Genomic DNA, 27,526 nt, shown 5'->3' on the forward strand with positions numbered 1-27,526 from the left:
ATAGAACAGCAAGGTATTTGGTGCTGCTCTTTGTCGATTTCATTTTGCAAGTGGTAATGCTGTTGCTGGTTGGTAAAGGTGCTTCTAGACGAATTGTGAATTGCACAACTCAATTTTCACTAAGAGCTGCCGAAACACAGGAAAAAAAGGCAGTTAAAACTTATTGTCTTGCAGCAGGTGGGAATATACAGCCTAATCTGTTTGGTTTTTTAATTAAAGCAATCTAGTATATATATATAAAGTATATATATATATAATTGGTTAACTTATTGTAAATAGTAAAATAAAACATATGAGACAAGCAAACCTTTAATACAGTAGTAGTACCACAATAGAGAAATCTGAAAATTCGAAAAAGAATGGGGGGAAAATAAGTCAAATAACCATTTTACATGCATGATATGTCTAAAAGTATGTTAGTGATTAATTATGTATGAATAATTTAATAAATATTAACACATTACTTTATTTTTAAAATAATGTATTGTTTCATAGATATATAGACAATGTAAATGTAAATATAAGTACATAATAATGATGAATTATTAAATAAACTATTTTATATACACATATCCGTCCGATTAAGAAAACAATAATAATGTGTTCTGTGTTGTCCGCCACAAAAGTTTGCCCACCCCTCGATCAAACATAGAAGCTGGAAGCAGGGTTGCAAAAAGTCTCGCTGGCCAATGGAAACTCCTGCCTGTACCTTTAAGAGGCGTGTCCTCAGTGGCAGAGGCGGGGTCGTAAGGCACTTCTCGGAGTCGCAGGTCTTTTCTGTTTGATGGGAGGTGCTGTGCGTGCAGGAACACTGGACCCATGGCAACAATCATGGCAGGTGGGAGACTCGAATATGTGAACCATTCATACGTTTACACACCACAAATGAGCCGATGAATCCTGAACGGACTTCGCTTTAAAATGGCATGTGCTTCTTTTGTGTCATTAGAATCCGAGACGCGCCAGAAGCTGCTGCGCACTGTCAAGAAAGAGGTGGGTGTTTTCAGATAGGTCCACAAACAAAACACTTTTTTTTTTTTTTTCCAAACTGAGTGTTTGAGATTTCTAACCCTGAAAACATGGTTTTACTCTGACTGTCATATGTGACATGTCGTCTCCATGACACCTGTAAATGTCGTGTTGGATGCTCCTCCTTCAAATCTGTGGAAGTACGTTTTTTTTTCTCTCCCTCTTCCGGAGCAGTACTTACTACTGTATTGTGTGCGTGTGCGCGCGCCTGCGTGTGTGAGTGTGAGAGGAGAAGCCGTATGGAAGAGACAGATTGTGTTGCGGGTCTTAGTGGTCTTAATAGCAGAGGGAATGACAGCTTTGTGTCAACCTAGCTATTTGGATGTATCACCACTGGGGCATAAACGCGCGCGCGCGTGCGTGCGTGTGATGTGCAGTGGAAACAAATATGGAAGCTACTCTTCGTTTGCTCAGCTTTGTCTCATCATGTCAGGTTACTGTGGTAACACCAACTTAATCGCCAGTACTCATAATCACTCCCTATTAACGACTATACACTGTCCTATTCAGTGACTTTGCCATTTTGTAGTCCGGGAAGACTTGACTCCGCAACAGGTACAAACACTGCAAATGCAAACAATCGACGGAACGTAACTAAATGCAAGCAAACTGACAAGACAACAGGGAACATCTGGATAAGACACAAGTGGCTGTGATTGGCTGACACAGCTAGGGACCGGGCTGACGAGAACAGGTGGACACAAAAACATAATGAGAAAGACAAAACCCAAAAAAGCAACACGGAAGACACTAAGCTAAATTCAGTCTAAACCAAATGATGATGCGGATTAGCATATTCGCAGATTTATCTTTCTCCAAGTATTTTCGAAAACATTGAAATCGTTTTTAAATGGGATTCCCCCCTAAAAAAAAGTTGTCGCTCTTTTTAATCAAAAACCAAAAGTGATTGTTTATCAGGCAGCTCGATTGTATCTGGATTTGCTATTCGTTTTAGCCTTTAGCCTAGCGGATATTATAGGTTATCATTATCCCCTCAATGTATTTCTCACTGCATCTTGAAAAGTAATTTACATCCCGCATTCACGAGAAAAGCAATATATCCAATGTTGCATTGCGCCAACAGAAAAATGATTTTCCATTTGTGGGGTTGTTTTTACGAGTTGTAGCATGAAAATATCTTTAATATAATTCAAGCAACACATTACATACAGCACTGCGTGACATAAAGTACATTGTTTGTTTTGTAAAAAAAAAGAAAACCTCAACTCATGTTATTCAGATGTATTTATTCGTTCTCTATTAATTCCAGAATGTGAACCAGCTAAATTTCATTTGGTACGCTGTATTATGCCACAGCAAGGATGTAATTAACGGCATGCTCATGTAGTCTTTGAAAAATATTTTTCATTACACCGGTGACTACAGCTGCAACTATTTTAATAATAAATGAATGTTGATTATTTTTTGTTGGTGGCTTGGTTAATCATTAATTTTAGGGTGAATTTTTTAGCGAGCTGCCTATTTCTGTTTTTCAGCCAATGACATGACGAGTAAAACAGGAGTTAATCAGTTATGCTTACTGAACTGAAGTCTCACGTGACATCTCTAATGGTGATGGTTTTTATGCGACATTTTCCTTGTGAAGAATCCAGGAGACGAGCTCTTTGTAGCTGGAAGCGTGTCAAACTCACGCGCAGTTCAATTATTCTTGGTTCACACATCCGAACCAGCAATTAAATGCAATTATTGCAAAAGATGCTCTTAAAAGCAAATGGAAATCATTAGTGATGTGTAAACGGGGTGATTAAAAACAATTATAGCGCTAGTCAACCAACATCATGGACACGAAAGCAATGCGGCACACTGTAAAATAAGTGGAGACAAATTCTGCTTTTGGATGCCAAGAGATGCATTAAATTGGTCAGACAGCTCTTTGGAATAGTAGAGGAGGATCCAAATTCATGTTTTGCCTCTACCAAGACGAATAAGATGGAAATGATTCATCGGACTAAATGATGTCATCTTGGCATTTGGGCGTTATTAGCATATTATCATTATTGTAGCTGGACACGTTTGTTTCTTGTGAGTGTAGCGTGTGTTTATTTTTGGTCATATTTATATGGCTAGAGACCAAATACCAAAACGATGTAGCTTTTTAAAAGAAAAAAAAAGTTTCTTGCTAATTAGCACAGCTGTGTGACTCATTTTGTAGCATTCAGGCAAGTAGGATGATACAATCCAAAATGAATCACTGATGTATACAAATGTTCAAAGTACGACTCGTTCGTCATCAAATTTTTATGATTCATTGAACTGGAAAAAGATGATAAACACGAAGGCTGAATGTATCAAGGTCTGCAGCAGACTGTTATTGTCGTTTTAGCTTAGATGGGAGCTTCCCTTTGTTTGTTCTGCTTAGGCGCTTCTCTCTTAAAACGTATGCCCCTAATCACCTTGTTACCATGGAGATTCCCATCACACACGTCTCTTCATCAGCAGGAACAATGTGTTACGTTTTGTTGTACAATCACAGAATAATGGACGAGTCACTCTTCTGCGTTTGCTGTCTAGACTTCACTTAGTCGTGAACTAATTTATTTATTATTTGCTTTTGCTCAGTAAAGGAAGGAGCTTTATTTTCGGCTGATGTTTTAAGATTAAATTGAGGATTCTGTGAGAAGAGGAATGTTGAAAATGTAGTCTGGTTAGTTTTCAAGTCCTCTTATCAGTGGTAACTATACAAATGAATGACATCGTAAGATACACCTGTTCAATGGCTGCACAGTATTTGCCGTGGCTTAGAACTGCACAGCATTAAGATTTCTAAAATGATAAAACTCTTTTTCATCTGTTTTGTGAAGCTGAGCCATGATTGGTCTTTTCCCGAGTGTCATTTTCATTTGCCAGCAAAATGGTGCAAAAAGAAGACGCTGAGGACGTTTAACGGCTGTAATGTATATGCCAAGCCTGGAGTGGCGCTGTAGCGCAGCCACAGGGAGTTGATGGAAAGTGTCGAAGAAGAATCAGCGAAGAAGACGAACACTTTTTTTTCTAACTTTATTGCAATCTACAGAACAAACGTGGCTTTGCATGTATCAAAACAACATGAAAAAGACGAACACAGGAGAAGTGACAATGGCGGGTGATTCAAGTACGAACGTAAGAATAAAGAAGCAAAATATTTTGCTGCAAAAGCATAAGCAAGCTAAGGAGGCTGCGCAAAACGAATACGACACGGCTATCCGCCATTGTTGTCGACAGACTGACGGTTAGCGCGCGAGAGTTGGCGCATACGTCATCAATCTGCGACAATGCGTCGTCATCGAGCTGCGACCATTACGTCATCGCTGGAGGAGTATCCTGCATAAAGTGTCCAGACGGACACTTTCGTGTAGACGGGGCCTAAAACGTTAAGAGCATTTTGGTACACGAATAGAATATCATCTTTATTGCCATGTGTCATAAAGTAAATTCAGAGCCCTAAGATCATGCTATTATTAGCTTCCTATCTAACATGCTAGCAGCTAGCTGTTTTAATGAAAAACAAACAAACCTAAAACTTTCCTTATTTTCTGCCCACAATTTGTACTCACTGCTTTGAAAATACAATAGGCCTTCTAAGTGAAATTGAAGGCGAAAAAAGAAACACTCATCTTTTTTCTTTACAAAGTCTGCTAGCTAAGCGCTAACACAAAATGCAAAACCCCATACAAGTAGATGGGCTAACAAAACTAGCATTTACCTTTTCCAACTAACACTAAGGCTGCGTTCACACTGCAGCTCAATTCCGTATCAGATTTTTTCATGCAATGTGAACGGTACAATTCCTATTTAAAGACTTTAATCCGGTATCTTGTCTTTTTAATGAGCATGCATGTGCAGGTGTTCTTAGCGATGTACCGCACACGTGTGGACGTCACCGCATGCACGTGGTCCTCTTCCACCCGGTTATATGCCATCAGTTCACTCAAATGCACCGACAAATAACGTGGGCCATTATCGACAGAGCACAGGATGTCTGAGGCGGCAGAATCCACTTCTGGCACAAAAATCGGTTTGAATGAGATCTCTTATTTGCCGCAGCCGCAATCATTCTGTGTCACTGGGTGTTTGTGTTCTGTTGTGTGCACAGACACAACACACGTCTGTTGCCAAAGGAAAGAGACAGACACAAAGATGGAAGAATCAGTGAAGCGCACTGATATTGGCACGTTTGACTGTCTTCTGTTCATTATCACAGTATTGTTTTTTTTTCCCTGAATGTGATGTGATCCGGCTGAAATCGGAAAATAAAGAAGATGGTATTTTATAAATAATGAGTTCCTTCGAATCAAACTCGGTTATAAGCGGCTGCTGATGCGACATTTAAGGAAACGCTTGCTATGATTAAAGATGTACTGCGTGAATGATAGGTACTTCAATTAAACTGGCTAGCAGGCTCATATATTCCGTAAAATAATGTCAGGTCGGGAGGACTGACATTTAGCAAAGATTGCATTGTCAGCTATTCTCTGGCTGTGATATGGTTGCATGCACTCGGAACGTGGAATTCTCTCTGCTCGTAATATATTGTCGTATAATTTTGTTGTCATGCGGATGAGGTTGTTCATTATGATGTATCAGCATTTGATTACATTTCTTCGATCAATCCAAAAATACCTATCAATCTTGTAAAAATGTTTTTATATGTATCAAAAAAATCTCAGAATGTTCCGAACTTCTACTCCAATACAGAATAATGCACATTTCGTAACTGACATGTTCTTCTTCAGGCGGCAAATGAGTTCAGACTGAATCAACAGTGCAACTCCATTTTGCTTCAATTTCCTCAACACGAGAAGAATCAACAATCAATTCCTCACAACCGGCAGAATTTATAACGATCAGTTTACCGTCTAATCGATTATTGTGCCCATCGTCAGTTTTTATGATGAGCAACAGATCTCCTCGTATTCAACGGTGCTACGGCGGCCTCCTAGACGATTAATAATGAAGATTGGATGTTAATAGGTGAACCTGCTAGTTTCTCAGCTCTGCTATTGCGCAAGTCAATTGCAATAGCCCGAAAATCCTTTATCATTCTGAGTGATGCCTTCCGGGTGCACTGCATCGAGGAGCCATCGTTTCACCAGGCTGCTGAAACGCACTTTCATCAAGCTGTCACAGCTACGGCTACGTTTACACTGTGTTCCCGGCGGTCATGGCAGCCTTTCCCCCCCATCTTGCATTTTAAAGTCTTGCTGCTTCTTCTTTGGAACACAGTTGTAGCCCCGTCAGAGTCCAATGACGCTTTGTTGTTTTGTGCACGGCAGCCTGAAACAGGGGCTGCCACAAAGTGTAAACGTAGCCGTACATTGCGGTATCTGCGAATGTGTCTGTAAATAGAAACAGATACGTTAAGGTGACATTTAAGTTGTAGTTATAACATCCGCAAATGGGCTCCCGTCGATTGATTCTCGACAATGCCAAATGAGCACAGATCATGACACGGCTTAGCTCCACTGAGGTTATTATTTGAGGGACTGCTTTCATTTAGTTGCTCACAGAGATGAATGAATTTTATTGACGTATGGTCTTTGGCGGAACTGTACCGTGCAACACGTGTCGTCTCCATAGCAACCTGCAAGCCTGCCTGTGCTTGGACACTTTAACTAAGGCATACATCGGAGACCTGATCAGTAACCCGTATAAGAGAGATGAGAAATAAAAAGCTGCCAAAAGTCAAGGAATCTAACCAAGCTGGTGAATTAATCATGAACATGTGTGCATTGGAGCGGGATTAATAGTTGATGCTGAGAGTACAGATATTGCTCATCCTAAGAGGTCAAATGTGCATAATGGCTTCTGTTTATTCATTGCTGGTCTGTTTTATAGAAAGTCTTTCAAGGGTAGAACGTTTTGTTCCCTTTTGTTTGCCATTTGAAAAATAAATAAAATCTTTCCATGGTAACGGGGGTAGTAAACCGGACGCACCAGATTGTCCATTTTCCAAAAGAGTTTATTACACCTATCTATCTAGGAAAGAGCCGCTAGAGGCAATTCAGACAACAGCAGTCAAGCAGTTAAAAACTGGAAAGTTTCTCGGACAAATGTAGCTGTCACATCCATTACAGGCTAATATGATCAACAAATATTGCAGCTAGCTTGGTGTCTACGCCAGCCTGGGGAAGAGCGGAGACATTCTTTTCATGAAGAAAAGTGTCCAGCGATGTCAGATTTTGGTCGGATGGGCATTTTGAGTCAATATCTTTCACTTCAACAAGTGTTTGATGGGGACTTGATGACTTCACTAATACCAGCTGATAAAAAGAACTTAATTGACAACGGTTTAAGAGAACTTCGGGCCTTATAAAGACTTTAAGAGTCGGTTGTAAACCCTTGGAAATGATTGTGTGCCTCTCTGACAGAAACGCTGCTATGGTCAGCCTCAAAGGGTCTGCTTTTAGGAAGGCTGTAGGTCCATCTGAAGATGGCCTTAGACCCCTCGCACCCACAGGCCTTCACAGCTGTCACGACGGTTCAAACTCAGAATTCCTTTTCATAGTTCCAACAATGTATGCCCTGAATAAAATGCATTTACTAATCGTCAGTTTTCATCAGTCAAACCATGGGAGAAACTCCAATTTCCATGTCAGTGCCAGAATGAGCAGAATAATTTTGCCTGGAGAGATGATGCCAAGCAGAGGTCTGCTGTGATGAAGATGGTAGCTTAAAGCTTGCTGTTCCTTTTCAGGCCACTAGACTGAATGGCTTAAGTACTTCATGTACTTCATTTTGCGTCAACTAAATCGTTCATAGATGTGAATTGTCATCCATCCCTATTTATGATAAATGTTATTGTTAACTCACTCACTGCCATTGACGGCTATAGACGTCAAAAATTATTTTTTATTTTCATTCATAACTATTTCTAGTTTAACATTTGTTCCCACTTGTGTTAACAAAAGTATAAAAACCTAGATTTTTTTTGTATTAGAACGGATATAAAATTTGTGATAAATCGTGAGTTAACTAATGAAGTCATGCAATTAATTACGTTTAAAAATTGTAATCGCCCGACTCCCCTAATAAAAAACAAAAAACATTATTACAAATGAAAAAGATACATATATTTTTTAAAGAAAAGGTTATTAAAAAATAGGGGCAACAAGTGATTAAAATTTGTAATCGTAATTAATTGCATGACTTCACTAGTTAACTCACGATTAATCACAAATTTTATATATTTTCTAAATGTACAAAAAAATCGAGGTTTTCATACTCTTGTTAACAAAAATGGAGAAAAAAAATGTTAAACTAATAAAAATAGTTCAAATGAATTTTTGACGTCTATAGCCGTCAATGGCAGTGAATGAGTTAATAGATCTGGGGAGATATTCTCCTTACTTTGTTTGGGGGTTACATACAATATATATTTGTGAATACAGTTGACGTACAACTTTAGCGCCATTCACATTTATCTTTTTAAAGGGGAAGCCAAAGTTAAATATTTCTTGACAATAATATGTTAAATGTGACCTCACTAGTCTAAAAATTACATTCTGATTAATATAACGTGTGCAATATGAGTTATGCAGCAAAACCGAACCGTTTTTATCCATCTCAGTGGGCGGCCATTTTGCCACTTGGTGTCGACTGAAGATGACATCACAGTTGCTCAGGGCTTATAGGCAATGACCAATCACAGCTCACCTGTTTGGTGAAGCTGAGCTGTGATTGGTTGTTACCTGAGACCTGAGCAACTTTGATGTCATTTTTTACTTGACAGCAAGTGGCAAAATGGCCGCCTTCTGATATTGATAAAAACTGCTTGATTTTGCTGCGTAGCTCATATTTCACTAACACAATATTAACCAAAATGTCGTATTTAGACTAGTGGTGCTGCATAGAACATATTATTGTCAATATATATTTTTTAAATCGGTGTTTAATTAGTACAACACACATTATTTCAACATGCAACTGTGTTTTATGTTTATGTTTGTTGCTGCCTCTTGGCCAGGTCTCTCTTGGATTTTTTATTTCCTGGTTAAATAAAGGTTAAATGAAATGGGAAAATGTGTGCATGTGTATGTAAATGTGTATGTAATGTATACATAATGTATACATAATGTATAATGTATAAGGAAGGGATGTAGCACCCTACAGTATAATAATTGCCTAGTGAAAATGTAATCAAATTTGCACTTAACTCGAATAAAAATGTAATAACATCCAATAATGTAATACTTAAACCAATAATGTTATAACAATTCCGAACTGATATTGCAATGAAAAAAGAAAATCTGATAATGTAGTACCATACTATGTTTGGGGGGATTATTACAGTTTTAGGTGGATGTACCGTGTTTTTGTCTCAAGACTGATGATGTAAAACTTGATCATGAAAACAGATCATGTAATATATGTCAATTTGCAGTCTAAAGTTCTAACATTTTGTGTTTTGAGAATCTAACACTATTATGTACATTCACAGAAAAAAATGGTTAAAATGTTGGCGTTAAATGTTTTTCGAGTGCATTTCAACGCAACCTTTTTTTTCATGACATCATTGGTGAAACTATGACATTATTGGGTTTATTACATTCTTGATTGAGTTAAGTGCACATTTTATGACATTATAGGGCGCATAAAATATAAAGTGGGCATTGTGGATTATGTTGGTTGTGGACAGACTTGTTTCGACAGGAAATTATAGACGTCTGCGCGGCCACGACAACTGCAGAGTGGTGCTCGCACAATAGGACTTCACCATGGCAATTGATTTATTAGATCTTCTTAACTAGTGTTCCTGAGTCAGGACAGCGGGGAGGACTTTACGTCCCCATGACAACCAATTACGAGCGATATCTTGAGAGCATGCATATCTGCCCTTGTTGCTTATTCTTTTGTTAGCATGAAAAGCTGTCATAATGCTTTAACGCAGCACAATCAATTGCTCCTGCCCAAGATAGAAAAATGGATTGACGTAGGCTAGAAAGAAAAAAAATAACAAACAAAATCCCTTTATACTTCCAAATATAACAACACTTCGATTCCTCGGAAAGATCCTCCGGGTGAGAGATGGTGACTCATCCGGCAATTTAGCCCTCATCCCACTCGATTTGTATTGCCTTTAACTTGCCAACGACAGTTCTCCGAAAGTGCCTCATTTGTCTACCTGTATTTTTTCGAGACACCCTTCTGATTATTCCGAAACATATTTATCACTCATTCAACAATCCCTTTAGAGACTGTGTGCGTGCAGCTGTGGCATATTAATGAGTGAGTCATCCAGCATTTGCCATGTCATTGACAGGTGAAGCAGATTATGGAGGAAGCGGTCACCAGGAAATTTGTTCATGAAGACAGCAGCCATATTGTTTCCCTTTGTGGTGAGTGAGCAAACATAGCTGGATCACACCCATGTTTTTTTTGTTTTTAGAAACCGTGCAACACAACAGCCTTTCCATGTGTCTCCTGACGTTATCGCTTATGAAACTGTAAATGTATTGTTTTGTTTATAACACCACAAAAGTGGAGCTTCACTTCTTGTTAATGATGAATGATATAAAAAGATAACAGAAAGAGGCAACATTAGCGCTAAGAATATGCTAATTAGTAATACCCATGAGCTGTAAGGCAGTCCATTTATTCATTCAGTGGAAGTCAAGCACAATTTATTCCAGTATGCCAGTTGATATCAATTTTTCTCCATTAGAAATAATCAGTCGACCCAAAAACACAAATTAATGGACCAAAAAACTTACAGGAATATAGTAAATGTCAAGTGTCGTATGCTGAAAGTAGCGCCCTCTTATGCTCCAATTTAATTCAGTTATATTCTATCTAATCTATGGCCGTGGCTCTGAGATGTCAGTAGCCTTTTAAATCACATTGAAATGTTCGGCTCTATTCCTCCAAAGCAGAACAAATACTCCCAAGCCTTCTCTATCCAAAATGGACCAGGCCCTTGATTAACATTGTTAATTACTCCTGAGATGATCATGCACTCTTATGTCAAAGTGCTTCCTGTGAAAAGTACTTGTTGTACTGCCTATCGGCAAATCTATCACACTCTTCTACTGTTGCTGAAACAATAGATGGATAATTAGTGGCACCATTTCCACTCGTCTTCTCAGTATGTAATATAATAATGTCATTAAAAAAATGGACATTTTCACCAGAGACATATATAAAGTAATACTGTTGAGAAATATATAGGAAAAAAATATATTCAATAGCAAATTTTCCCCCTATGTGTGTCTCTTAAATTCAGAAAAACATACTGGAAGGTTTGTGCATAATACCGATACAAATCAAATAATGGCTACATAAATTGGTGTTTAGGCATCAATCTGAGATATTTAGTAGAATACTTGTTTTGCTTTATACAAACTCAGCCGTTATTAGCAATTGTATTGATGTCAAACCGGTGGCATTTGAAGTTCATTTTTTTTCCACCAAATGGTGCCAATGAAGCACGATATTATTATATTGTGTGAAAAACTCACTGCCCACGTGCAAGCCACACTTGGCAGCTGTGTGGCTCAGACCAAACAAGATTTATTTGAGAAGTTAGTTCACTTTATAATTTTTATATTTGTATGACACTGTTAAAAAAAAAAAGAAATAGAATAAGACGAGCAACCTACTTGATCTGCAGTATATTTGTTAAATGATTACAGTGCGACATTGATATGACACTGTCAATCAAATATGAGCTTTATATAGATTCATTAGGCACACGGGAAATACTTTCCTACCCGTTTTCTAGATTTAACCCCTTCGGACCCATAGATGATTGCAGTGGACATGACATATTTGTATGTTTAAATCAATCAAATGCATAATTTGGATGAAAACACTTCTGGTTCATAATTGCTAACCAATCACAATCGCAAGTTGATTTGCATGATGTTCATGTTAAAAATGTTACATATACTGTAAGCTTGGTAAACTGACAACATGCTACAGCCATACTATACTGGCGCCCACTATAACAAATAAAAACATGGGATAACCCCCCCCCCCAAAAAAAAAATCCCATGCTGTTCTTATGTGGGAAATGAGTCAAAATCAACAAAATAATAATAATAATAATAATAATTGCCTAGCAGAAAGAAATGCAGGTCTGAAGGGGTTAAAAAAGTTTTTGATTGCTTTACAGAATATTAGCTTTACATTATCATCTAAATTATAAAAAAAAAAAAAAAACATGAAATATTTCACCTAGTGTGCAATGGATCTATATGATTATACAAGTCTCGCTTTTCAATTGAATGACTAAAATAAATTCCGTTTTACTCTGACCAGTAGCCTCCTGTGGTGACATCGCAAAAAAAATTACAATAAAAAATAGAAATCCAAAGAAAACACAAAAGAGTTGTAATTCACTGAAACCTCAATAAGTATTTCTGAAAGGTTTTCTAACATCTTACTTGCATGACGGTGGTAAACGTTAATTTGTCTGATTCCCCAACACATGTCAGAACAGTTCCAAGTGTCTGAAGCGGCGGTCACCGTGACATTTAATTCAATTGAATCCTTATTCCACATCAATGAGCATGTCAGCGCCCCGGGAGAAAAGCGCTGTGAGAAAATGAGATCAAATTGCTTGAAAGACACAAGATTTTGCTGCAAATCGTTAGATTAGAAGAAAATTCACATCTCACATCTTTAGTGCTTTTTTTTGTGTGTGTGGTGCAAAAAACTTGGGTAATTACAAGTTTTGCATTTTACATCCTAAAAAGAAATGAACTTCAGTGTAGGTAAATGAATGTTGCACATTCTTCTGAAATCTCTTTGTACAGTTTAGCTAGTGAAGGTTATGTAAATATGGTGTCACTTGCTACACAGATTTTATTAACTCATTCACTGCCATTGACGGCTACAGATGTCAAAAATGTATTTGAACTATTTCTATTTGTTTCAATTCACTTTTGTTAACAACAGTATGAAAACCTAGAAAAAATGTATTGTACATTTAGAACAGATATAAAATTTGGGATTAATGTTGAGTTAACTAGTTGTCATGTGATTAATTACAATGAAAAAATTGTAATCGCCTGAGGGGCCTAATTTAAAAAAAGAAAAGATTATTAATTAATCGCATGACTTCAATAGTTAACTCACAATTGAGTTTGTTTTCATACTCTTGTTAACAAAAGTGGGAAAAAATGTGAAACTAATAGAAATAGTTCAAATGAATTTTTGACGTCTATAGCCGTCAATGGCAGTGAATGAATTAAAATATGATTGAAGGTCTCCTTTTACACAACAATTCAGTGTGTTTAATATTTAATATGGGAGGATTTGTGTTTAATAGTGCATTCATGGGAGAGCATCATCAAGTTCCTTTGCTGTCAGTATAAACATTATCCACTGAATCTTTTAAAAGCCTAACCGGTCAGTCGGAGGAGAGTGTTTCTTTCTAATGTCATTTATCTTAATGGACACTAAGCAGTTCACAAAATCGCCTCTTCATGCTCGCTTTTGTTGTCAGCCACCTTCCTCCTCCCCCTCTCACCATCTCACCGTGTCTCTTGTTACCACACGGTCCGCATAGACTAGAATGGAGCGAATGGAGGATGGGAGAAGAGCTCAGCCAGCTCTCCAGGGAGCAATTAGCCTTCAACATCGTGGCTCCTTTGATGAGCTGCCGCGGAAAGTCCGAACCATCCAGACGCGATGGAGAGAGTGTGGCATGAAAATAAACGACGTGATTGGTGTTAAATGGCCCTTCGTTCAATTATTTAGGGCCATTGTAGCGAGCAGCTACAGTATGTCGATCTCTATCGGAACATACTGTGGATGAAAAAAAAAAAGTCTTCACACCCCTTCTAAAAAATAATTCAAACCTACAGTATTTAATTTGATGTTCACTTTTTTTCTTTTTGGTGCTAAAACTGACTGATATTTTGAACTGTTCATAGTTCCTCCCTTTTATCATACATAAAAACTTGCATGTGTTCCATGAAACCTAGGTTGAACTTTTGGACAACAATTCCAAAAGGTTTAGGGCAGGGGTGCTCAAGTTTGGTCCTCGAGAGCCCTTATCCAGCCTGTTTTCCATGTTTCTCTCCACTAACACACCTGATTCATGATCAGGATCGTTATCAGGCTTCTGCAAAGCTTGCTGATGAGCTGATCATTAGATTCAGCTGTGCTGCAGGAGGGAAACATGGGAACTAGGCTAGATAGGGGCTTTCGAGGACCGAACTTGAGCACCCCTGGTTTAGGTTTTAGGGTTATTTTAGGCTCATTTTGTGTCAGCATCCTGCTTTGGGGCTATTTTTCTTCAGCTGAAACTGGAAGTTAAGGTGAAGGAAATTATGAACAGTTGAAAAAAATAACATGTCAGGAAATGCCCAGATGTTGGTCTGAAATCCAATTGTGTTAATCAGAGGCACTTTAATTGGTGGCAGGTGTGTGCCGACTCCCATTTAACATAGATTTGAATGTGATTGGCTAATTCTGAACACAGCCACATCCCACTTATGAACGTGCGCACATTGGCATCCACATTATTTTCAATTCTCTTTTGTATAGTTATGGGTCTCATTAATAGTGGAAAAGGTTTTGAAATGATTTTCCTTTGTCTCATTTTTAGATCTCGAAAACCTTGAGGGAGTTTATAGACTTTTCATATCCACTGTCGGATAAATGTATTCATGTATGCTTTTGTTGTTTCTTCAAGGTCAGTCAGCATCGATGGTGCCTAATTCGATTTTACAAATGCTTTGTTATATGTCTTGCTGTCATGCTTGGTTAGAAGCAGCAAAGGGAGACATTGAGTAAAATGGAGGAAGATGCAGACTCGTTCATGTCGTTCTGTCTCGGAGGAAAACTGACACCTTCACCGGCAACGCCGAAGTTTAAAACTTACTTGGAGCCTGTGTGATTGTGGTTTGATCGGCGACAGCGCAAACGACCGGCTCACATTTACAGAGCGGCAAGGATGCAGGAGAGGAGACGCTGTGTTTGAAGGATGATGGAAACACAGATTGTGATGCTGATGAGTCTCGGCCGCCCCTCCCTATCGCCGAAGCTCTATCTCGCTATCAACGGGGGTTGCCACAGCAACCACGGTCTTCCATGTGACCCCATGTGAACAGAAGCACAGGATTAGTCCTGAAGAGGAATCAAATGTCAACACCGCTTCAGGTGTTGCCATGTAGGCCTTCAAGCACAGGGCAGTCGGGTTTTCCGCCCATAGTGTGTTATCTTGTTATGGACATATCATGTGGGGTGAGGAATAAACTGAAAAGATGATGATGTGGATGCATTTAATAACTTTGGGAGACACTTGTCTTTGTACTCCTCGCCTGGTTGCCACCTCACGCGCTTGACACCATTCGAAGCAAGTAACTTTATCTTGGTCTCATTAGACCACAGGACATGATTACAGCAATCCATGGCTTTAGTCAGCTTGTCTGTTTGCGGATGCAGATACGGTTTTCTTTTATTTATTATTTGTCATTTGATGATTTTATTCATTATTGTTTTGTATTACGTGATATGGTTCAGAAATATCTGAATTTTCAGATATGTACTTTATTTTAATTTAATTTGATGTTCATGTTTTGATTTTGATTTTTTTTATCGGAACTTACCAGTTACTCAGTACTTGAGTACTTTTTTACACTTACTCAAGTAATTTGGAGCAATACTTTTTACTTATACTTGAGTCATATTATTCTCAATAACGGACCTCATTCTTGTACAATTTTTGGCTACTCAACCGACCTGTACAAGCTAAAATATATCAATTACATATAGACATTTTCACAACAAATGATCAGGTTACAATATAAATTTGCAGTTTGCATTCAGTTTCATCCCATAAATGTATAAAAATATATATATTTTAAAAAATGGACATAAATGTTATTCACAGGACAGCGGCAATTAAACATTTATATAAAGCTGGTGTTTTCAATTTACTTTTCCATCATTAAACATTGCTTGTTTATATCACTTAAAACCACTCAGTTGTCATTGCAATATAAGAAAGTCTTTTTCGGCACATTTAGGTTTCATTTAATGCAGTAAATAAAACATTTGCACTATAACAGTGAATATTTTAATCAGTTAAGTTCATGAATATCCAATCTATCCATTTTTTAACTAATTCACTCCCAGCCATTTGCACTGAAGCAATGCCCTTTCGCTCCCGGCTGTTTTACTGGATTTTGACTCATTTTGTAAGGCCACACATAATATTGTGTTCTATTACGATAAAAACATGGAAGCTCCCAAAAGAAAGATTAGAGTCTCTTCTTTCATCAAGGAAAAAAGTGCATTTGTATCTTTGTCCTTTTTGCAGCAATTAACATTAGAATATAGCTAAGTTTCATCAATATTCACATTCCTGGTGAAAACATTGACAAAAAGAGCTTGTTGCAACATGTCCCTGGTGGATTTCTTATACTCTGCTGCCACCTGCTAGCCGTTTATGTTTTTGCAATAACTACCACCTCTTCATGTCAGAAGCTGCATCAAAGCCTTCTGTATGCTCTTGCATTAAAAAATAAAATAAACATGTAAATACGTTTTTGGGAGTCAAGTATTAAAATTATTATTTTTTTAATTGTGGGGGGGGGGGGGGGGGTTGAATGAGTTAAACAAAAGACCATAATTGGGAGGCCTGTGTCACTAAAACAACCTTGCTATTTTATAAATTTATAATTGAAAACAACAAAAATCAATAAAAAAACCAGACTGTTATTTATTCCATCATCAATACAGATGTGGTGAACATTATCTCCACCCCCGTCCCCCTCCCCCCACCCTAACCCAAACAGCTGCGGTGGAGGCATGTGTTTTGCACGGGCTGAAACGTCGAGTGGCGGGCTTCCTTCGAAGCAACAAAATCGCCGCCCTGTTCATGAAGGTGGGCAAGAGCTTTCCCCCGGCCGAGGAGTTGTGCAAGAAGGCCCAGGAGATGGAGCAAATCGTCGAGACTAAGTGAGCGAAAAGCAAACGGCAGACAACGATTCCGCGTCGCTTCCGGCACGTCATTATTTCTCGACAACATTGTAATGTCCACTTGCAGACGAAGCCAAAGTTTGCAAAGCCAGGACAGCCTGCGCAGAATGCCTCGGCTTCCCAGCCTCACTCCGAAGGCCATTAAGAACCTATGGATTCGGACGGCTCTTTTCGAGAAGGTGCTGGACAAGATTGTCCTCTTCTTGGTGGAAAACAGCAGGTGCTTTACAAAGTGTAAAATGTCATGCTATTCAACTCTGTGTGCGAGTTTTGCAGGAACACTGTGTCCTGATCCCCACCGACCTGATCCTCATCCTATTTATCTGTCTTCCAGTAAATATTATGAGAAAGAGGCTGTTCTAATGGACCCTGTAGATGGACCTATCCTTGCTTCTTTGCTGGGTAATTTGTGACTTTATGAGCAAGCTTTTACTGGAGTTTTCTAACAAACGTGTATTGGGTTCATTCATACATGAAAGTATTGGAGGGCTTAGCGGGCTAAAAGCTTTTCTGTCTACCCTTTCCTGTGGTGTTAATTGTACCGCTACTGAAGCCTAAAAGTGTTTTGTGTGAATCACAGCAGGGACCTTCAATTCCCATTTAATCAGATTTATGCTTAGTACCGGGGGCTATTGATATAAAATCTGATGAAATCTAATATAAGAGCTGTATAATAATTATGCCTTTCATCGTAATGATCATAATATTGCCTTGTTTTGAGTGGGACTGTCAGGGAGGTTTTCATTTAAGTGTAGGCTACTTTACGTCAGAAAAGTTCCAGGACTGTTTTCGCAAAATATATATTTCAAACCCAAACTACGATTTTTCCCAGGAGTCAAACTTACTTTGCAGCCTTTTCTAGGGGTGTGCCAAAGCGGCAGTGTGGTTCCGCGCGTTCTGTTACACTGTTAAGTTGTAGCCACATTAGAGAGTAGAAAGAAAAAGTCATGATCAAGTTATTCCAATAAAAGTCTTCTTCTTTTTTTACAGCGTAGGAAAGGCATATGCCGGTGAGTAATGTTAACATGCTTCTCTGTATACATTTCTGAAGCATTTTTGTATTAATAGCCGTTCTTTTGAGTGATAAAAGTGCCGCGAGTAGCGCGCTAATTAGCATTAGCGGGTCAGACTGGAGTAGATGCACATCTATAAATTGAAGCAGAAAATCATTGTCAATCAAAACATTTTGAATCAAAAATCATTCTGAATCGAAAATCGATTCTGAATCAAATCGAATTGTGAGATTCCCAACCCTGCTTAAATTTTTTATCAACCCTTTGAGGTTGGGAAACAGGGGGAAGGTGAGTAAGGAGGTTACTCCAGTAGGGCAATGTTTTTCTCGGCCAGGTACTGTCGAATGCTAAGGGCATTGTCGATGTAATTGCCACGACTTGTCTTGCCAGAACTCTCGTACACTAAACGTAGCAAACGTCACAGGATATCTTTGTAAACATTCTGGTTGATCGTCTGGCCCACAGTGAAGCGGAAAACTCAACAGTTTGGCTTCGGAATGTGTCTTTTGTGACACAAGTCCTGGGACATTTCTGAAACAATCATTTTGCCTCTCCCAACATATGACAAACACTTCATAAATGATGACGCAATCCATTTGTACTACACTGTAAAATACAGCTGCAATTAAATTTAATTAAAACATCTCTGACTATGTAAAACTGAACATTGTCACCTTCCAAATTATTATGCAAAATATATTTTTCTCTGATTTTTCTAAATAGTCTATATAAATATAGAAGCCAATCGTGTCGACTCAAGGATACAGAGTGTTCTGTCTTCCGTGCAGCATGAAATTGGCCACCAAAAAAACCTACACGTCAGCAAGAAGGTGGTAGAGTCATCCTTTCACATCCCTTGAGGGTGTGAAAATGACTTCTGAAAAGTATGTGGAGTTTCTGAACAAAAGAAGAAGCGTGCTTTTCGTGACAAAATCATATTCATGCATGAAAGGAGTATCTGCATCATTGGCTGCTCTGGAGGGGAAAAAAACTTGTGGTTTGGCCCCCGTTCTCTCTTGAACTAAATCCTGTTGAGAACCTTTGGAGTATCCTCAGGCGAAAGATCTATGAGGTGGGAGGCAGTAGCAAAATATCCATGAGGGTGGGCGGAAGTTCAAGTTCATATCCAAACTGCAGCTCTGGGAAAAAAAATACTGCTCATCATTAAGAGGTTTGTTCAAAGACATTCAACCTATATACTGGTTAATGACTTGAAAATTATGATTTGAAGAAAGTGGGAATAATAATTTGGAAAAATCGTGTATCGTCATCGCTCTTAAAGACAACATTTGCATACAGCTTTTATATTCGATCTTATTCGATTGTACGCGTAATGCTAATAAAATGCGTTTGTAATATTTTCGAGCATGCACATGATTTTACAGCTGGTGTCCTGATGTATCTGTGAACCTCCCCATGACAGTGGGACCTTGTGCTTTGGAGTATACCAAGATGAAGACAGCCGACCACTTCTGGACCGATCCCTCGGCTGACGAGTTGGTGCAAAGGCATCGCATCCACAGCGGTCACTGCAGGCAGGACTCGCCCACCAAGAGGCCCGCATTGTGTGTAAGTCAAGAATTGGCCGCACCTTTTTTGTCACAAATTATTTTCATGATTCTGTGGGTGTATTCGGTTCCAATGAATCTTTTGAAGTCAGTGCGTGTCAAGGCAAAACATGTTAAAACATTGACATTTTCACACACCGGGGTAAATGAAACTTTATATACCTGCAAAGTCTTTTTATATATATTTCATCATATTTCAGATCCAGAAGCGCCACTCCAGCGGCAGCATGGACGAGCGCCCCTCTCCCTCGCCATCAGCGCGCGACTACGTGGAGTCCCTACATCAAAACAACAGGGCCACGCTGCTCTTTGGCAAAAACAATGTGCTCGTTCAGCCGGCAAGTGTTTGACCCCCCCCCCCCCCCCAAAAAAAAACTATACACAAAGAAATACTTAGTTTTAGCTAGTACAGATACGACAAAAAAATACTAATAACATAATTTGTCTCTGACACTGTCATTTATTATAATTTATTGAAAAAATAATTCTACTAAACATGCATTTAAAGGAGGAAAAAAACAACAACTTTTTTTGACAATATGTTCTAAGCAGCCCCACTAGTGAAAATACGGTGTTCTGGTTAATATTGTGTTAGTGAAATATGAGTTAAACACCAAAATCCAGCAGTTTCGATCAATATCAGAAGGCGGCCATTTTGCCACTTGCTGTCGAGTGAAAATGACATCACAGTTGCTCAGGCCTTAGGTAACAACCAATCACAGCACAGCTTCAGAAAACAGGTGAGCTGTGATTGGTTGTTGCCTGAACAACTGTGATGTCATCTTCAGTTGACAGAAGTGGCAAAATGGCCGCCCCCTGAAATGGATAAAAACGACGATTTTGCTGCATAACTCATATTCCACAAGTTTAATATTTATCAGAATGTCATGTTTAGACTAGTGAGGTCACATATAACATATTTTTTGTCAAGAAATGTTGAAAGTTGACTTCCTCTTTAAGTCCACATTCAAATGTGATGTCGGCTGATGAAACCTTCCATCCTCGATCACGGCTGCTGCAGAGGGACGACATGGAGGCTATCCTCGGTTACCTCTCTCTACATCAGACGGCGGAGCTCATGACACTGAAGTGGACACCCAATCAACTCATGAACGGCTCTGTTGGCGACTTGGACTATGAACGAAGGTGATGTGTTGTTTACGTTTGATGTTGGCGTGTGTTTATGAGCGAGTCAAGGCCAGGATGCAAGATTACTCTGCTGTCAGGAAAACACTTGAACATTCGGTTGTTTCTGAATAATGCAGCGTGCGCGTTTCTGTGTATGCAGAGTAAACACAGCTCATCTAATTAGGCTTATTTTCAGCAGGCAGGCGGCCTGCAGGTGGTTTATTGACTGAGACACTGTCAGACCAACTAGCAATGTAATATTCCTCTGTGTGCTTTCTTATAGCGAGAAGGTTTGATTATTGCCCTTTGCTTATCTATTTACCCAACCTTGACTATTATTTCCTTTGATTAAAAAAATTGTTTTCACTGGATGAATTGCAGTGTGTACTGGGACTACGCAATGACAATCCCTCTTGAAGATATTGTGTACTTGCACTGCCATCAACAAGGTAAGCCCAGGCAATCACAATTATCCACTGATTATTATTATTATTATTATTATTATTTTATCTGGCAATGAAGAGCACTGGTGAAAACATTTCATCTGCAGTGGACAGTGGGGGCACAGTGGTGCTGGTCAGTCAGGATGGCATCCAAAGGCCTCCGCTTCGCTTCCCTAAAGGAGGCCACCTGCTTCAGTTCCTCTCCTGCCTGGAAAATGGTCTGCTTCCGCACGGTCAGCTGGATCCGCCTCTCTGGTCTCAGAGGGGAAAGGTCAGCGCCTGAGGTCGTCACTCAAATGTCTCGTTAGTCACAGCACTGGCGCTAAATCATTTTGGATCTGATCAATAAACCGATAATAGATGAACTGCGCAGCTGATGACTCTTTGGCTTTATGTTCTCGCGACATGCACCAGCACACATGATGAGGTTCTCTATGTTTTATTACGTGCAGTGCAAGCAAAAGGAATAATAGAAAACACCCACGCTTGTTCGACGGCTATTAATAAGAACGGGCGTGAAGACACTCGTCATCTTAAATTCACATGAATGAATAATTTCTTCTGTCTTTTGTGAATTTTGCCAGAGAGGTTAGGATGGTCTGTATTTCTGTTTTTGTTTCTTTTGGCAAAGGTGCAGCATAACTTAACATAATTGGATGAAGCAATTTGAATATAGAATGTACACAGTACATTTGTAAAGTCCATTTGGTGCCACTCCAAACAGTGTCAAATTTACACTTAGAAGAGAGTAAATTTTACTCCAAGTATTTTTTGTGTGTACGAGAGAATTTGCCTATCCCATAAAAAAAAAAACTAGCAACGATTTTTCACTCAGAAATTTTAAGGAGAGATTTTGACTAAATTGTACTTGTTTATTTTTTTAAAGTCACTCAAGGGTTGAGGAACAAACCCACAACTTCAGGTTGGGAGACGGACAATCTACTCCCTGAGCCATGCCGCGCCTACTGTGTGTTAGTATATCACTTTTGTCAGCAGGAATCTTCGTACCTTGAGTGGCATAGCTCATGTGGTAGAGTGGCCGTCTCCTAAGCTGAAGATTGTGAGTTATTTCCTTGTGCAACTTTTTTTTTTTTTTAATAAACGAGTAATGTTTACTCAAAAAAATCCTTCTAAAATATACTTTGAATTTCTGAGTGAAAAAAAGAACGTAACTATTTGTTTTTATAGGATAGGCCAATTATCTCGTACATAGTAAAAGTACTTTGAGTAAAATTTACTATTTAATATTTTGCTATCTTCCAAGTGTAAATTTGACTCTGTTTAGAGTGGGACCAAATACACTCTTTTAGAATCAAATATACTCTAAAAAATTTACTGTGTACCATTTACCAATAACAAGTTTGATATTTTTGACAAATTCAAGTATTCAAGTTATTAGTATGTTCTCGCTATAGCTGTTAAGTAGGCATTATTGATTTCATCAATGGCAAATGTTATTTGTTTTCTCTTATTACTCGTTTGATATTAATTTAATTATTGTTTCTTGTTGCAGGGGAAGGTGTTCCCAAAGCTGAAGAAGAGGGTTCCTCAGGGATCCGGATCTACGGACTCTGTTTCAGATAAGGAGGACGAAGAGGCCACTGACTATGTCTTCCGCATCCTCTTTCCAAATAGCTTGTCAGACTTTGGTGAGACGCTTGTATTTTACAAAACATTTGTTTTTCCTTTGCATTTTGTTCACGTTTAGTTCACTGAAACACACTTGTAGGCGGGTCACTTTTGTACGACACCGTAATGTTACACTTACTCATAAAGTATTATGTATGGATTGTTTTGTAATTGTTATTGTATTGTAATTGGATTGTGTTTTAGTGAAGATAATCAGTCGTAACTTCACTATAAGTTTTTTTTTTCCAAGCCGTCAAATACTGACAAATGTTTTGTCTATTTTCTTTTAATTGGTTTTGATTAGAAATGTTTGGGAAAAAAATTCTGGCATCCCCTTTAAAGGGGAAGTCAATCTTAAACATTTTTTGACAATAATATATGTGACCTCACTAGTCTAATCATGACATTCTGATTAATATTACATTTGTGGAATATGAGTTATGCAGCATAATCCAGCAGTTTTTATCCATCTCAGGGGGAGGCCATTTTGCCACTTGCTGTCGACTGAAGATGACATCATAGTTGCTCAGGCAACGACCAATCACAGCTCACCTGTTTTCTGAAGCTGAACTGTGATTGGTTGTAACCTGAGACCTGAGTAACTGCTGGATTTTGCTGCTTAACTCATATTCCACTCACGCAATATTAATTCACTTACTGCTATAAATAATAATAACAAATTCTAGGTTTTCATACTCTTGTTAACAAAAGTGGGAAAAAAATGTTAAACTAATAGAAATAGTTCAAATGAATTTTTGACGTTTATAGCCGTCAATGGCAGTGAATGAGTTAACCAGAATACTGTATTTAGACAAGTAGGGCTGCATTGAACATAATATTGTTAAGATTTTTTGGGGGGGATTGGCATCCCCTTTAAAACAAGGTTGCCCCCAACAGGTCCTTATTCCCAGAATGCAGCTACAACGCTGTGGCTGTCACACCTCAACTTCTGTCCGTCTTCACTCAATCTGATGTGTTTTCATTCCCACCATCTAATATCCTCCTGACCTGCCTTGTGCCTCTGGTCAAGCTCATTGATGTGTCCCAATAATAAAACCCCACAAAGTCCATCCAATTGTCTTGTCACACCTTCGTTCATGCGTTACGACAACGTAGCCTTCAATTAAGTGGAAGATTGACAAGTGATGGATTGATTATAGGCGCTGTGCCAAGAAAGGCTTTTGCTTGCTTAATCGCCATTGTTCTTTTTTTTTTATTATTATAGTGTGCAGTTATTTTGTTTTATGTTTTCAGTCTTTTAAACTGTGCCTATGATGAATTCTGTTTCATTTATGATCCTACAGTGCTCTGCATTGAACAGCACAATTCCGCCTAAAATGAAATTATTTTCTCATCTAATTCCTAATGCTCATGCACAGGAAGCAATTATACGTTGACGGTGACAGTAATGATGTGTGCGTGTGCGTGTGCGTGTGCGCGCCTTCTGCAGTGACTCCACCAGATTTGATGGACCAGAGCTCCGCAATGTGGCATCCCACTCTCAGGAAGTCTTCGTGCTCATCCTGCTCCCAGGGCAGCCTCTCCGATGGGTCCGCGCCCAAAGGCTGCAACCAAGAGAGGTGAGCGAGTGAGAAATAATCACGTCAAGGCTTCAGATACGCTTTTATTAAGGTTTGCTGAGGCGCAGTCACTGGCTGGCCACATCAACAGCGGGATGTTGCAATAGGCAGAAAAATGCGTGGCATTTTCCTCACTGACATGAGAATGTGTGGGACAATGAGAACGAGCTAAGCAGATCAAATGGGCAACGTTTACTTTATGACAGGTTGAGATAGATAAAGAGCTTCATTTTGACATTGATCTGCCGTCAAGACAACTGCTTGGATAAAAAATGTACCATTAGGGTTTATGTCAACATGCCCAGAACTGTGACTTTATTCTTGTTTCTCTTCAGGACTCCTCTGAAGCTGCTATGTGACAACATGAAGTATCAGATCATCTCTAGGGCATTTTATGGCTGTATGTGACCTTTTCATTTCACACTATTCACCTTTCCAGTGCAATTGTACGTTGACACCAACAAAAGGCATAAAGGTTCATGTCATTATACTGTAGCAAGGAAACAATGGAAGAAGGTAATGCGGTCTAATCAGTTGTGATTATTCCATAATCAGCATAAGAAGAAAGAAAGATAAGGTGATGCAGCCATCATGTCATCATGTTTTATAATCCAGACTGGATTTAGTTCAGTCAAGTCTGGATTTAGGAATATTGTGACCAAAAGCGTTATTATTGAATGAACTACAAAATGATATTCCATAACGACAATTCTACTCACATACAATCTTGGCATAGACTGACTGTGCATATTGCAAAGTTCATTTGAAAATAATTCATTATTATATACTTTAATAGAGAAAAACTTGTTCAACAATTTTGTGTTTACATCCTGGATGCAGTTAGCATGTAGCAAGTCCCTGCTGATATATTGAAATTAATTCTAATATCAAGCATGTATTTAATTTTTTTACCTGGACCTTTTTTTGAGTCTATAATAAAGTTTTCAAATTCAAATCATGTGTATCCAATATCCAGCAGTTCATTCTGTTAAATGCTAAAATATATCTTAAAATTATATTCACAATATGAAGTAATGCATTTTGGTTGTGCAGTGCATCATCACATAACTAATTTGTTGAGGCACAGGATGCTTCCCAGCATTATTAGTATGGCTGTAACATTGTGCTTCATTCGTAGCTCATAAAAAGTCGAGAATAGGGAAGATTTTCTCATACAGAATATTTGAACGGCATCACTGAATATCTTATAACATTGCCTCAGCATACACAGTATCCACTGGCTTTAAAGAAGTGATGTATTCATTTTCGCCTCCATAGAAGGATTGAATATTATACTGTCTCATCAACCAGGGTTGGCATACTGCCGTCACCTGTCCACCGTGCGCACTCACCTCTCGGCGCTCGTCAACCACACCATTGTGTCGCCCGACGTGCCGTGCGATGCGTACAAAGGACTCACAGCAGATGTGTGGCAGATGTTCCTGCAGGACTGTACCGTAAGCACAACCATGAATTTCCCATTAAGCTCTTCTTCATATACACTCACCAAGCCATGTCCCCTTACAGCCTCCCTCCCTCTCTCAATTGCCGCTCAGCCGTCTCACCCATGCTCATTCTCTGCTAATTACGTTGCTCACATCATTAGTCTCGCAGCAGTGAGCATGAAGCGGCGCTAATGGCTCTGTCAGTATAACTGTCCACATTGGGATTTTACATCAGTGGAATCCTGGCTCATGAAATTAACATGCTGTAGATTTTTTTTAGACAATTGTGGGGAAATTACATCTAGCCCCAAATTAATCCAAATTCTAAGATGTTATTAATGTGTTTAAAAAATGTAATCGTTCCACAGCACATGATAGATTCAAGACTATTGGGAAGACGAACTTTTGCATCAATCAACAACTTGATAATCCACACAACTAGATATGTGACGAATTACCACTTTGATTATCTGCGTCCTATTGCATTCTGGGAACGGGAACTAATAAGCTTCGGCTTCATCCCGTCAGCCCTTTTTCTTTTCGGGTATAATTGTATGTGAAAAGTGAATGTTGTAAATTGTCTCTATGATTGTCCGAAAGGAAAAATGAACAAATAAAAACAAAACAAACAAATAAGAGAAGAAGAAGATAGCATTAATGTAATGAAAACAACTTGCCGTCCAAATTATGGCCTGGGGGCCATTTGCGGCCCACTTACCATTTTAGCGCCCCACAGCACATTCTCAAAATAGCATTTGTAACAGCCCACATCACGTCACTATTTTATTATACCTATATAAATATTATACTTATTTCTTTCTTAAAAAGGGGGTGTGAAAAGTGTTAGTGTAAAAAAAGGGGTCGGGTGCTAAAACTACTATTAAAACCTCTGTTTAATATTTTACTTTTCTAAATATAGCCAACCTAATAGCATAATTGCCCAATTAATTTTCTAAAATTTTTGGAAAGCAAAATAAAAAAAACAACACATTTCAGATTCAGTCTAGTTTCCTCAATTCAACCTTGATGACTTTCTGCTCCTTATCAAGGCCCAATTAATTATTCTAAAAAAATATCAATTTACTACAGATTTCTCTTGTTTTGGTTCTCATTGTGGAGATCAGCATAATGCAGGGGCGGATCATTTCTAGTCAGTTACAGGGCTGTGGACCACCCCAAACTTATCTTACCTTTAACAGAAAGCTGTAATATAGTATTAATGCGTACAATTTATTAAAAAAAATATGAAATTGCTTGGTAGATTGGTTTGACCATTTTTAATTATTTAAAGGTGAAGAATTTCAAAGGGGCACTTACAACTTACTTTTTTTTCTGTATACGGCCCTCAGAGGAAAAGGTTTGGGCACCCTATAGACTTGAATCTATCATTTGCTGACTTGTGCACATTTGTGTGAAAATGAAAGCTGTCAAACGATTACATTTTAAAACAGATTAATGACATCTTAGAATTTTGATTAATTTTGATAAATCACTATCGACATTTTTTTGCCCGCCAAATTTGAAGACTTATTTCTACATTTAATGTTATGAGGATGTCTTCCACATTTTTTAATCCACACCCTCCTCTTTTTCTAATCTGTTAATTACTTGCATAATTTAAAAAGAGAAAAAAAAGACCCCAATATTTTGACTAAAACAAATATTATGAATGTCATACGCAACCTGCCGTAACCGTACCCATCCGCTGTCAAGGATCATCTGCGGTCAAAATTGATAGTGTGATTAATCTGCATTAATACA

General features: G+C 38.6%; 1 protein-coding gene across 5 annotated transcripts in view; it reads left to right on the forward strand.

Annotated features, from left to right (window-relative positions):
* Window positions 1–739: 739 nt before the first annotated feature.
* The window catches only part of sgsm1a (small G protein signaling modulator 1a), a 36,011-nt gene continuing 9,224 nt past the window's right edge, over window positions 740–27,526 (forward strand). For 4 of the 5 annotated variants that reach the window (XM_086076475.1, XM_086076478.1, XM_086076479.1 and 1 more), the window contains exons 1-15: window positions 740–838; window positions 950–993; window positions 10,289–10,364; window positions 16,776–16,938; window positions 17,027–17,179; window positions 17,294–17,361; window positions 19,396–19,541; window positions 19,741–19,878; window positions 20,562–20,686; window positions 21,050–21,117; window positions 21,219–21,382; window positions 22,625–22,760; window positions 24,191–24,320; window positions 24,656–24,720; window positions 25,632–25,777. In XM_086076475.1, coding sequence (XP_085932601.1) covers window positions 820–838; window positions 950–993; window positions 10,289–10,364; window positions 16,776–16,938; window positions 17,027–17,179; window positions 17,294–17,361; window positions 19,396–19,541; window positions 19,741–19,878; window positions 20,562–20,686; window positions 21,050–21,117; window positions 21,219–21,382; window positions 22,625–22,760; window positions 24,191–24,320; window positions 24,656–24,720; window positions 25,632–25,777 — 1,641 coding nt within the window. In that variant the 5' untranslated portion in view covers window positions 740–819. The remainder of the gene's footprint in view (window positions 839–949; window positions 994–10,288; window positions 10,365–16,775; window positions 16,939–17,026; window positions 17,180–17,293; window positions 17,362–19,395; window positions 19,542–19,740; window positions 19,879–20,561; window positions 20,687–21,049; window positions 21,118–21,218; window positions 21,383–22,624; window positions 22,761–24,190; window positions 24,321–24,655; window positions 24,721–25,631; window positions 25,778–27,526) is intronic. The other variant, XM_086076476.1, reaches the window with a different exon arrangement.

The sequence above is a fragment of the Leptonotus elevatus genome, chromosome 5 (assembly GCF_054856555.1).
Source record: "Leptonotus elevatus isolate MCC_2025b chromosome 5, RoL_Lele_1.0, whole genome shotgun sequence".
Classification (NCBI taxonomy): domain Eukaryota; kingdom Metazoa; phylum Chordata; class Actinopteri; order Syngnathiformes; family Syngnathidae; genus Leptonotus; species Leptonotus elevatus.